The 13845-nt window shown below is 40.8% G+C and overlaps 1 protein-coding gene across 1 annotated transcript; it reads right to left on the minus strand.

Moving 5' to 3' along the window:
* Positions 1 to 209: 209 nt before the first annotated feature.
* On the minus strand, positions 210 to 13638 carry ISCA1 (iron-sulfur cluster assembly 1). Its single transcript, XM_063081084.1, has 4 exons — positions 13446 to 13638; positions 4864 to 4917; positions 2013 to 2118; positions 210 to 507 (listed from the first exon to the last, which is right to left on the minus strand). Exons 1-4 carry the CDS (start codon positions 13524 to 13526, stop codon positions 359 to 361), a joined length of 390 nt encoding a protein of 129 aa, XP_062937154.1. The 5' UTR covers positions 13527 to 13638; the 3' UTR covers positions 210 to 358.
* Between the last annotated feature and the right edge of the window lie 207 nt (positions 13639 to 13845).

A 13845-nucleotide genomic window follows, 5' to 3' on the forward strand; every position in this document is an offset into this window, starting at 1 on the left:
CACACCTATTAATCCATTCCTGAACTTCTCCCAGAAAGGCAACTTGAATGAAACTGGTTCTAACAGAAAGGATGAGAGAGCGTTAAGTGCGGAGCAGGAGCCTTTTCTTTACAGAACAGAAAAGTGATCCAAAGAGAGTGATGGCTTCTCATTTTCTGTCCCCTAAAGAGAAAACAAACATCACTTTTTCTGTAATCTAACACACTGGCTTCATTTTCAAAATGCATCACTTTATTTTCCTCACAAGGCAGCCACACATTATAAACCTTAAACACGTGACAGTAACATGACTTCTTCAGTAAGCCCCAAGGCTTCCCAGAGCTTTCCTGGAGCTTACAGCCGGAGGAGTCCTGAGGTTTCAAATATTAAAGCTTTCTCCACAGCCACAAGTTCCTTTGATGTTTGGGTTATTGAACACAAACTCACTGGATAATTTGTCTTCAACATAGTCCATTTCTGTTCCCAAAAGTGTTAGCTGTGCTTTCTTTTCGATGAATACTCTGACGCCTTAGGGAAAAGAAAATTTGTTATATAAAACCTGCAGCCTTTATGGAACCTTCTGATTCAAACACAAGTGAACTTTAAATAGTAACTACCAACATAAGTCAAACAGGAAGCTTCTGAACAGATTTCACGATTTCCTTGAAGGGATTAAGCACTCAGCTTCCCGTCTGCCCCCTTCTCCCACACACTAATCTATGTCAAAACAATTATAGTAGGCTAGACAGTTTTACACAAGTACATTCCATGACAATCCTGTGTAAGACTAGAATTTGCCTTTCACTAACACATCATACATTTTTCCAATTTGCAACATGAAGAATGTGTATATTCTCAGTGACAGTTTTGTAAAGATGGAGTCAGTAAACTTTATGAAAACCCTGCAGTGGCAGATATACATACGACATACTGTTAAGCCTAGAGATATACACTGAACTGTGATAGAATGGGGTTATTTTAATAAGACATTATTATTATTATATTTTAGTAAGAACTATTGTACAACAACAATAATTGTTTTGACTATGGGCCAGAAAACAGATAATATTCCCCAGTAATGATGTAGGTAGAGGCTGGCATCTTTGTAAATTCAATCAGTTTAAGACAGCTTTCCTCCTTATAAGAAATTGAGTCATTACCAATATTTAAACTATGTGTAATATTCGGTTGCTTCTTCTTTATGATGAAAGTCTAGTTTATGTTCTTTTATGAGTTGAGTTAAAAAAAATGTATTAAAAATGTCTTTATTGGTTAGTAACTTCAGTTTAATAAGAAAAAAGCACACTTAAGAATCCATGCCTAGTCCTCCCACACAGGCAAGGACTGCGTGCTAGCTAAGAGCACACCTCCAATGCATAAAAACACCACCACCACAAAACCCATAAACAAGTTCGCCCAAAGTTGTTGCATTACTTCTTATTCTTGTTTTAAACAGATTTTATCAGATCATTGGGGGGTGGAGGGGAGCAGGAAGTAATGGCAAATAATTAAAGAACTGAAATTTTTAATGAAAATTGGAAATACAGAATTCCTCAAAAGCATGAGTTGACATTACTTATTTGACATAGATGTAAAACTGCTACTACACAAAAATGGCTGGTTGATTCCCTCTGAAGTTTTACTTTTCTGGACACACTGATGACCTTTCACAGTTGAAACAAACAAGCTTATCCGATAATCTATCACTTGTTTACTAGCCTCTGGAGAGAACTGATTGGGTTCAAATTTTCACTAGGCTACTTACTAATGGTATGACCTTAGGCAAACTATTTAACCTTTCCCTGCCTCAGTTTTTTTCATCAGCAAAACAGGGATAACACAGTATATCACCCTCATCTGCTTGCTGTGAATAAATCAGTTCATACATGGAAGCCCATCAAAGGCCGCCTAGCACACTGTGAGCACTACTTAACATCACATCTACTATTATCACTACTCTTTACTTCATGCTGCACAAAACTAAATATTTTAGGCAAAACGAAGTGCCCAGAAAAAGTCTGTTAAAACCTCACCATCTTGAACAACTTCTTCATCAGAATCTCCTTTTGTCTTCGTATAGTCTAGAGTATAAGAAAGGCCATTACAGCCCCTGGTTCGGACGCTAACTTTCACACCTACCTGAAAAAGAATTGAAAACTAAACTTAGTTTTAAAGTAGTACAGATTAAACAATTATACAAATAAAAACCTGGCTATTTAATATTATTCATTTTTTCACAAGCTCAAAATAAATATTAGATTTCTGGCTATAAAATGTCCCTGTAGGAAGAAATGAAATTGGGAACAAAGATATAAAAAATTTAACTATTGTACAAACATCATTATAACACTAGAGGGATCCAAAAAGAATAAAAACCAATTATTTATAAACAAAACAGAGAGAGAAAAACAACCTCTCCCCCACAAAAGACCATTACAATCACTACAACCCTAACAAAACAGCTTGCGTGCTTTTTCCTATTTTCTTCGAGTCCTTAATTGTAGAAATAAAAATATTATTCTCTACTTTGTTTTTTCCACTTGAGACGTCATTTCCCACGGAATTAGCTTTCATGATCATTTGCATCTAATGCTCACATAATCTTCCATTGCATGTTAATTCCAATGCATGTTAATTATTAGACATTTAGGCTGGAAATAATACTTTTTCAGGGAAGAGTTTTAATTCCAAAAATAAATCATCACTTTTTTTTTTTTAAATGAAAAATATCTGATGGCAGAGATGCCTTTCTAAAAAACTGCACTTTCTTAAAAATGTTTTTGTTCGACTTCATTCTGTGAGATGTTCTCTGGATGTCTCCCTATGGTTAGGGCTCACCAAGGTTCACTGGCCATCATCTGGCAATCATACTACCTCTACCTGGGGCCTTAATTCTGGGCCAGACTTGTGTAAACAATTCTTGAATACCAGAAAGCAAAAGACTGCAGTCAAGGCAGACATAAGAAATTTAAAAAGCAGCCAAACAGCACTTTTTAAATACCACTGTCTACATTAATGCAATTTTCTAACAATATCTAACTAGGTTCTCTATCTTGAAGCCTATCTGCTTTTTAATTTAAGAACATAGTAAAATTATTACTATAATAAGTAGTATTTCGCCAGCAGATTGTAATTCTTTGTAAAGCAGTAATACAGGCTTGCTCCAGGAAAGCAATCACGTGGAGGGAGGAAATCTGGAGAAGAGCATTTGTTAGAGTGCTGTCTGGGAGCCGTGGTGAGCCAAAGCATCTGCACAGTAGTCTCCTCTGTTCTTAACAACAAGGAGACAGAACCAAGGTTTTAATCACCTTTAGAATAACAGCTTAGAGAACGTGGCAGGGAATTTCGCTTATTCAGAATGATAAATGATAAACTGTCTAGTTGAAATTCTGGAGCACACACTGTAAGTATTTGTTTAACTTAGTTTTTACCTTTATAAGCAGGAGGAATCAAGTAAGCAGAAGTCCAAATATTAGAATTAAATAGACACTTAGGAGTATGTGAAAATATAGCTTTAGGTAACTGGAGTTTGAAAAAGGGATTGCTCGTGCCATATATTACTGTTTTCATATCAACTGAAACACACAGCCTTCAAATCTACAAAGCTAAATTCCTGTTTCATTTGGTCAATTTATACTCTAGTCGTTAGGTGATCCACATTGAGTTGGAACAATGATATCTTTTAGCATTCAATAATTCTTAGGAAGGAGGTGTGGGAACTCCTTTACAATGTAACGTAGGTCACATTAAGGAACACAGAAACCACTACTACAAAGTCTATTAAATACTAAGAGTCCATTACTTGAAGTGATTTACAGCATTCCATTGCAATTAACAATACACTATGATTAAGAGGATGCACACACCACTAACTCAGTAGTTCTACATTTAGAAATGGATTCTAGTTAGGTGCACTGAGCCATGCTTACAGGTTTACAACAATGGGCCTGACACATTGCAACTAAAGAAATAGTTGTTGAAATGATGTTTATGGCAGCACTGGATGCAGTCAACCCAAATGACCTTTAATATGCAGGAATGGTTAAAGAAATCAAAGTTATTTAATGGAATATACTATAGGTATATGCAGCCATGAAAAAAGAGGCGGCAGATCTTTATATAATGATATGGATCCCATTATAGCCCAGCTGCCAAAAAAAAAAAAAAAAAAAAATCCATTGTATATAATGATATGGAAAGATCTTGAAACTAGATTATTAGTGGTAAAAAGCAAAGTGGTAACCACAGCAGGTATGGTACGCTCTCATCTTAGGAAAAGAGAGAGACACACAACAATTACAAACACAGTCTAGGCCAGTCGTTCCCCTCAGGGAGACATTTTTGGTTGTCACGACTGAGGAGTGGAGGGGATGCTATTGGCATCTAGTGGGCAGAGGCCAGAAACGCCGCCAAACATCCTACAATCCACCTTAAAACATCAACAGTGTGGAGGCTGAGAAACTCTGGTCTAGCCACATCAAATGTACAGATTATATTTGGAAGGATGCTAAAAGGTTACTTCTTGGAAGGAAGAATGACTATCAAGAATTTGGGGTTAAAAGAGTTACTTCCTTTTCACTGACTAACCTTTTGTATTATGTGAATTTTTTAAAGTCATGAGCATATTTTACTTTTTAAGTTTAGGTGACTCTTTTTTTCTTACTATACTTTTTGTGTGTGTGTGTGGTTTGCTGGTAATAGGATCCAAACTCTTGACTTTGGTGTTACAACACCATGCTCTAACCAAGTGAGCTAACTAGCCAGCCCTTACTTTTTAAATAAAAACCCCTGATTAATAAAAGTCATACTGTTTATCACAAGATAAATTTATTCTGGAAATACAACTTCAATTTTTCTACTACATATTTGACTGGTTTTACTTACGTGCTCAGGCTTATCTTTAAGAAGCTGTTTTATCTTGTTTACTGCTGAAGGTGTCTGAAAAAGAAAATGTTATTAAGTTTTTAGCTATAAAACTTGCATTCTTCAAAGCCTTGATTAGTCTTTAACAAGTTCATGTGACAAATTTATGATCCACTCTTGCCAGATTTTATACACAAACACATTACTCAATTCAAAGCACTGTCTTTATTTTTATTTTTTAAAATATCTGCTAGCAACATCCTTTTAATCGTGCTCCCCAGTCCTGGTTAGCTCCCTGTCATACTCTCTATGGTATTATCTACTTAGATTACAAATGTAATTGTTTCCAGCAGAATCTATTTTGTGCACATACGGTATGCCAGCACGAGCACACTGCCTGATACACAAGGCCCACAAATAGCCAATGAATGAATCATGCATCTCACTGGGAAAGCCAGCCTTCATGTGTTTTTCCTCTTACTAACCCTACTGCTTTTTTTGCTTACTTACAATCCATTTCAAATCTATCAAAACGCATAGTGTGCTTCTCATACCAATCCCATTAAATGCTCACAAAAATTTTTAATGTGGATTAAACCAACATCTCAGCACATCTTGATGAACAGAACTAAAGTAGTCAATGATAGAAATAAGAACAGGGATGAATTATTTCTCAGGAGTAACGCTATTTAATCCTAAAAATGAGAAAAATGTCACAACATACTGTGTGTATATAGATCAGCATTACCAACCCCACTTTCTTGGGAAGAAGACTGCTGGGAATAGAGTCTGTTCAAGGACATTCCTGGTCCACTTCCTAGCTGTGCCCCAAGGGCAGTCAAGTTAAATGGCTTCTCTGACTTCTAGTCCCTTACTGGTGAAATGGGGATAACAGCCCCTCCTCCTCAGGATTCTTGTGAGAATTAAATATTTAAATTCATGAAAACATTGAGGACAGTGTCAGGCACAAACAGTTCAACACAAGCCAGCTATTATTACAATGATGGGAGCATATCACAATGAAAAGATTATGTTCTTCCTACTTTCTGCTTTATTGGCTCCTCTAGCTGGCAATGCTGTGCTGGTGGTCCTTCAGTACGGTCCAAGTGATGGCCCTAGAGTGTGTGCTCCTGCCCTGTCTGGGAGGGAACTTGACCAGAGGAGGCTATTTGAACGCAGTCTGGGCTCAATTTAGAAGGGTCATGAAACCCATTTAGAAGGTCAAGACCAGCATTTAAAAAATACACAGAAGAGCAAACAAGACATTGCACTTAATAAAAGTGAATGTTGTTTAGTGAAACTTTTATTTTGGTTGTTAATATATGGTGTGTGTATAATATATGTTTCTTATAGTGTGTCACTGTAAGAAAAAAGATTTAAAAAATCACAACCAGTAGGTGATCTCTTAAGGCCTTTCTATCAAGGTTCTATCAAGAGAAGTCAAGCAGCTGCCCGACAACACATAGAATAGTATGCAGGGGGTGGAAGAATAAAATGCTGAAGAGCAGAATTACCGTTTTTTTTTTTTTTTTTTTTGAGATTACAGACTCTCAACCTCAAATAGCCACAGAAATATTAAAAAAAATGTTTTACATTTATATTTCTAAATGATCAGCAGTAAAAGCTAGCTTTCTTATCTTCCTTTTGTAAATTTTATGGTCATATATCCCATGTGAGTGCTGAAGAAATTAATCTTCTTGTCAAATAAGAAAAGAGTTCTGGTAAGTTTTTTTTAAATAGTCACTGCCATGGGAAAATATTGGTTGGAACTAAAATCCACTGCACAGTCTTGGTTTAATGAGGGCGAGGCAAAGATGCACAGCACTGCACCACTGCGTGATCTCAACGAAAAAACGGCCATCTCATGCTGCTCTACCAGCCTCAACTGTTTTTATCTCCAAGTGGTTTTCTAAATTATCTAATTTGATTTTACAAAATAACATATTTTCTTCTTTTCAACTCTTAGTAGAAAACACTAAAACATAGCAAATGAAAATTCATGGAGAATGGTCCACTTATCACGAGGTTGCTGATATTCACATCTTACACTAAAAGGCACTGGAGGAAAAGTAACATTAAACAGGAATCTGTGTGCCTGTGAAGCTGTTGTTACAGGAGCCAAAAATGTGTCTTAATTTTCCTGTATCAGCAAAAACACTTCATTGGAGGAGTGTTACTAACAATGGATAACCCAGTTAAGTAGTCAATCAAGGGGAAAAAGGCGTTTCTTAGAACTTCCCAAGGGACTCATCTGATTTTCAGAACAAGTTAGAATGACTGAACAGGGAACAATTAGGATTTTTATTTTATTTTATTTTTTTTTCAATTCTAGCTATGAAAATTTTTGTATCTCAGTACCAGGTAGAGCTAAGGACCCTACTTTGCTCTAATTCTATTTACATACTTGGGCAACTTTGTGCTTAGGTATAACCAATCTGGGAAACAGCATAAAATCTTCAACTAAGCAACACGCTTCAGGGCCTAGTAGCCTTCCAGTATCAATGTGCTCCCCCTAACAACAAAGAAACTCAGACTTTCTCAAGAAATATAAGTACAATTAATGACTGCAATTCGCCTGAGATTTGGCCCGTGAATTAAAATTTAAGAGATTCATTGAAATATAATGATGGTTTTAAATTTACTCATACATAAATCACAGGACATGACTTTTTAAACTAAGGAAATATCTTTGAGTTAAGATAGTTTGTCTCATTAAAAATAAATTATTTCCAGAATATTTTTGCTGTTAAAATTAAGGGAAAAGGCACCATAGATGAATTTGTCTTCATAGCAACACACTTCTACTTTATCCAATGCCGTAAGGTTTCTGTTCCTGTAGGAGAAACTTTTTACCCTCAATACTCTATTTCTTTAAAGGTAATTTTCATTTTTTGCTATTTAAGAAAACAAAATAAAAACCCAAATCTAACTCCATGATTATGTATACTAAACTTGAGCCAACAACTACAACCTATTTTAATTTCATTATAAATCTGGCATTTTAATGTCTAAAAGATGATAGATAACAAGCTACAGTATATTTTGTTAAATGCATCCTTTAACAGCCATGGCTTGCATTATGGAGTTGTTTCCCTTTGTCTTTTCCTATTCATGTATATACATACACATATACTTATATACTTATAATCACAGTATATATATACACAGATTTGTCACCTCCATTTAAAAAATAAAACAGATCAGGGTTCGGATCCCCATACTGGCCAGCCGTCAAAACAAAAACAAAAATTTAATATACCATTTTTCTCATTTGATATGTAATAATAAGCATACATTCACCATTTATTGAGTAACTTCTATGTGTTCAATGGCTTACATGTATCATGTTTTTATTCTTACAATTCTGTGACTTAGATATTAAAGATTAAGTAACTTGCATAGGGCTAGTAAGAATGAAGAGTTATAACTCTAAAAAAATCATTATTTACAATGACTACATAATATTTCACCAACAGTATTGCTATGGTCTGAATGTTTGTCCCCTCCAAAGTTCACGTGAAAGCTTAACCCCCAATGTGGCGGTGCTGGGAGGTGGGGCCTTTAAATGACTGGATTATGAAGGCTTTGCTCTCATGAACGGATTAACTGATTCACAGATTGACAGCTTAATGGATAAATGGGTTACCATGAGTATGGCGCTAGTGGGTTTATAAGGGGAAGAAGCACACTTTGCCTTCTTGCCATGTGATACCCTGTGCTGATTTGTAATCTGCAGACTTCCCACCAGTAAGAATGCCCTCACCAGATGTGCCCCCAGGACCATGGACTTCCCAGCCTTCAGAATTCTAAAAAATAAATTTTGTTTCTTTGTAAATTTCCCAGTTTCAGGTATTTTGTTGTAAGCAATAGAAAACAGACTAAGAGAGAAAACTGGTACCAAGAAGAGGGGATGCTGCTCATAACAAATACCTGAAACTGTGGAAGAGGCTTTGAAACTGGAAGAATTTGGAGGAGCAGGCTAGAAAAGAGCTAGATTATGGTGAGGGCCTAGAAGACAAGACTAAGAAAAGTTTGGAACTTATTAGAGATTGGTTAAGTGGTGGTGACTGGAGTGCCAATAGAAATATGAATAGTGAAGGACATTCTGAGGTTCTCAGATGGAAATGAGAAGGAGCTTATTAGAAATTTGAGCAAAGCTCACCCTTGTTATAAAATGGCAATGAATTTGGCTGACTTGTATCCATGCCCAAGGGCTTTATGTAATGCAGAACTTAAGAGCAATGAATTAGGGTATTTTATAGAAGAAATATCTAAGCAGCAAAGCATTCAGGCTGTTGCACAGCAGCTTTTAACTGCTTACAGTAAAGTGAGAGAACAAAGAGATGACTTAAAAGATAGAATTTATAATAAGAACTGAAACAAGAGTATTAACAGTTGGGAAATTCACAGCCTGCCCATGTAAGGAGCAAAAAGACACGTCTGGGAGAGTGCCAAGGTTGCTGCAGAGTGACCACCAGTTGCTAAAGAGATTCACACTGATAAAAAAGGGTCTAGGTGCTATGCATCAAGACGACTGGAAAAAGACTCCAAAGATATTGCAGAGATCTTTGAGGTTGCCCTTCCCATTGCAGGCCCAAGGGCCTAGGAAGGCAGAATGGTTTCCGAAGACAGGTTGAGGAACCCTCCACAGGCTAGTTGCCCAAGGCTGGTTTGGGATTCTTCTCCCCAAATTCTGGCACAGTGCTCCTGGGCTGCCCCACTTGTCGCTAAAATGGCCTGTGGTGCAGCTTCTGGCCACTTCAGAAGATACACACTGTAAACCTTGGTGACACCCATGTGGTGTTAAGTCTGCAGGCTTGCAGAATGCAAGAGCCTAACCCTAACCTAGATTTCAATGGATGTATGTAAAAGCCTGGGGGCTGAGGCAGACACTTGTAGCACGGGTGGAGTCACTGCAAAGAGAATCCACTAGAGCAATGCTAAGTGAAAATACAGGATCAAAGCTGTAGCAGAGAGCCCCCACCAGCATGCCACACCAGCTGGGAAGAGCTGCAGTGTAGGATAAGCCCAGGAAAGCTGTGATGGTGGGGCTGTCTGAAGACTTGGAGACCCAACTACTGCACCAGTGTGTAGAGGATGTCAGAAACAGAATCAAAGAAGGCTATTCTGGAGTCTTAAGACTCAGTGTTTGCCCTCTTGGGTTTTGAACTTGCTGGGGACATGTAACCCCCTCCTTTTGGCTCATTTTGCTTTTGGAATGGGATTACTTGTCTTAGGCCTGTCCCACCACTGTATCTGGGAAGTAGATAATTCTTTTTGATTTCACAGGCTCACAGATGAGACTTTTGAACTGGCACTGGAACATGTTAAAACTTTGGGGGTATGAAGATGGAATGAATGTATGTGAGAAATACATGACCTTTGGGGAGCCAGGGTTGGAAAGCTATGGTCTGAATGTTGCTCACCTCCAAAGCTCCTGTGGAAACTTGATCCCCAATGTGGCACTGTTGAGAGGTGGGGACTTTAGAAGTTGATTGGATCACGAAGACTCTGCCCTCATGAATGGATTAATGAATAAATGGGTTACCACGGAAATGGCACTAGCAGCTTTACAAGGAATTGAACTCTCACCATGTGATACCCTGTGCCAACTCGAGACTATGCAGAGTCCCCACCAGGACAAAGGTCCTCACCAGATGTGCCCCCTGAACCTTAAACTTCCCAGCCACCAAAACCATAAGAATTAAATTTGTTTTCTTTATAAATTACCCAGTTTCAAGTATGCTGTTATTAGCAACAGGAAATGGAGTAATACAAAGATCTATTCTAAGGTACTTAAGCATTCTCTTGTTGCTAGACAGTTAGGCTACTTCAACGTTTCTTGTGTAGTATCTCCTAAATTGCCTTCGTATACAAATCTTAGAGCTTGGTCACTGTTCAAAGGACTTCTGGTCCTTGTCCAACGAATTAACAACTCCTTACTGCACATTAAGCATCACCTACCCCTTCTCAACCGGGTTCTACTAGGAAGTTAAGCTTTAAGGCACTCTCTGTTCACAATGAATCAACTAGTCTCCATGCATCGAGAATGATACTGGCTGTGTTCCATCATTCTCTCACAGAACTTTGATTGAGCTTTATGCATAGCTGTGGGCCATTCCTAATCCTAAATTAGGGTTGCACTAATTCTGACTTGTACAACGATGGAAATAAAGGCGTCTGCCAGCAGGGTAGCATTTAATCTTCGGGTTCTTTGATCATATCTTACTATGGCTCCCACAAGTTCAATTCCATTTGTGAATTCCCAGATATGTGAGAAAATTGGCGGGGGTAGCATCCATCCTCCCTGATGTTCTCTGCAGGTACCTAAGCGTACTCACAATGATGCTGTGGCCTTAAAGCATTCGATCAAGGAACCATCCTTGATTTGCATAAATCGGCAGCCTATCATCTGTCTAAACCCTTCTCTCCAGCAAACCTCTAATCTTCCCCAGGATTAACATCAGTTAATGCAGATAATTTGGTGCTGACAACGTTGAATCATGTTTTCATGTCATCAACTATTTTTCCTAGCCTCTTGCTGACCTCTGGCAGACCCTACAAATACAGCACTTTTCGAATGTTACAAGATGTCAAATTCCTGATGTCAAAATTTCTATATCTGAGTATCTTTATCTCTTACCAGTTTTATTGAATTATCTCTACTTTTGTTTGCTCTTTTCTGTCTCCATTCATTAGGCCTTTGATCACCTCACTGCTTTAGCAGTTTGAAAGAACATGGTGGAGTTAAAAATCTTTGCAAAACACTTGAAAACTAAGCACAAACATCAATAAAGGCCATAGTGTCTTGAGACTGGGGTACATACACTAGGACTAAAATGACTGCAAACCCACTAGCACAGGTAGTGGTGGAAAGCAGCACTGATGTGCTTTCTCTGGCATCAGCTTTTAGGAAAGGTCACAGAGAGAGGAGCTTCTAAAGTCAGCCATTAACATAAAGTAGGATTAGACTCCTGCAAGTTTATCAGCACAGATCAGCCAGGCAACACGGAGCCTGTGTAAACTGAGAACTGCTAAGATCACATGTACTGAAGAAAGAGTGAAACCAGGCCTGAGAATGTGAGATGTGTTGTTATCCCTAACATGAGGTGGTGGCAAAAGCTTGGCCTAGCACTGAAACACAATTGGTCTTGATAAATGTTTACTGAACGAGTAGGAATGGAGAGAAAGGGAATGACTAAGAAATTTTGAAGGAGCAGGTAACATGCTAAATGATGATGGAGAAAGCAAAAGCAATAGGCTGTCTTCAGCACCTTCTGACTCTTCCTGGATCTACCATTACCAGTGGGAGAATTCTTTCAAAATCTGAGTAACTGTTACTGAGACTGAGGCACAAAGTAGGAGTTGTGCCTAATTTTCAAGGCCTTGGATAATTCTAGATTCCAAGATGTATCATCCAGACATGAAAATGGGCTTGCTAGTACAGAAGAAACGTAATAAAGAATACAGTACGATATATAATCAGGATAACCTCAAGGGCTTAAAACATTGCTCTACTATAAAAAAAGAACTCTCCCACCCGATCACGACTTTCCTCTGTTTTGCCACAACGAATTTCCTGGCAATGGGCCTTCTTATGGCATTAGATGGAACAGAATTCGTGACTCACATTAAATAATCTGTTTTCGTAGCTGCCAGGAGAACGCTTGCACAAAGGCTTCTCCTTAACTAAGAAGAATGCTGAACTGATCACAAGTTCTCCTACTGGGGTGAAAATGTTTCAGCACTAGACAGAGCTGATGGGCGCACAACACTGTGAATGTCTTAAACGCCACTGAACTGACTCTTTAAAACGGTTTATTTTATGTTATATGGATTTTCCCTCAACCAAAAAAGCTGCACATTACGACCGGGAAACGGTACACTCGGTGAATTCTCTAAGAACCTGTGGTTTGTATTCTGGTGCCTTTTGAGTTGCTCGACCTTTCACCAAGAAAACGCTGTAAACTCCCGCAGGGTGGAAATCTTTTGTCCTTTGTGAGAGCCGCGGACGGCAGGACACAGGGCGTCTCCGGAGCCCTCCGACCCCCGGGACACCGGGCTGAACCTTTTGTGCGCCGCAGCTTTGATCTGGGAGGGCGGGGGAGGGGCGCTTTGTTGTGTGCGCTCTCGCTGCGGACGTTCTCGCTCTGACACTGCGGCCCTCCCGGGAGCTCCGCCCTCCCCGTGCCCTCCCCGTGCCCTCCCGCGTTAGGACTCCCGCGTTAGCGTTCAGATGTCCCCAGCATTCGGCAGGTTCACCTCTGAACAACTGTCGAGCCACGCCGGGGAGTGGGCAGGAGCCCCGAGGCGCCCGGCCAGGGCCGCGGCTGGGCTGACACTCGCCCCGCCCCGCCCCAAGCTCGGCCGCCGCTCCGCCCGCCGGGAAGCGTAGTTTCCGGGGCGCCGACCCGCGGAGCAGCGCCGCCGGGGCTTGTTTACCGCTGCGGCGGGGGCCGGGAGGGAAGGCGGCGGCTGCGGGGCGGCCCCGGCGCTGGGACGTGCCTGCGCCCTGCCCCCGCTCCCCGTCGCCCCGACCTCTCCTCGCAGGGGGCGGACGTGGTCCGCTGTCACGGGCCCGGCCGCGCGCCGCGGACACTCACCAGCGTGAGGGCGGCCCGAGTGGCCTGCAGCTTCCTCTTGCTCACAGCCCGGACAGTGGCCCGGACTAACGAAGCCGACATCTTCGCCGTCCCGGCGCCCCAGTGCCTCGGGCCGGAGCTCGAGCACCTCAGCCTCTCTCCATGGGCACGGCGGGCGCACTGACGCCACGAGCTCCGGCGCAGGGCGCCTCAGGCCCCGCCCCGCTCAGGCCCCGCCCCGCGCCCCAGGCCCGCCCCCGCCACTGCCATTGGGCGAGCCGAGTGAGTGACGGGCCTGGAGCGGGGCGGGGCTCTGCAGCCCCGCGGGCTCGTGCGGCTGGCGGGACTACGCGCCTTCGCGGGCGGTGGGGTTGGGACGTGAGTAGGCGCCGGGGCCAGGGGGATGTCGTCACCGTTGAGG

Source organism: Cynocephalus volans, chromosome 16 (assembly GCF_027409185.1).
Source record: "Cynocephalus volans isolate mCynVol1 chromosome 16, mCynVol1.pri, whole genome shotgun sequence".
In the NCBI taxonomy this organism is placed as follows: Eukaryota; Metazoa; Chordata; class Mammalia; order Dermoptera; family Cynocephalidae; genus Cynocephalus; species Cynocephalus volans.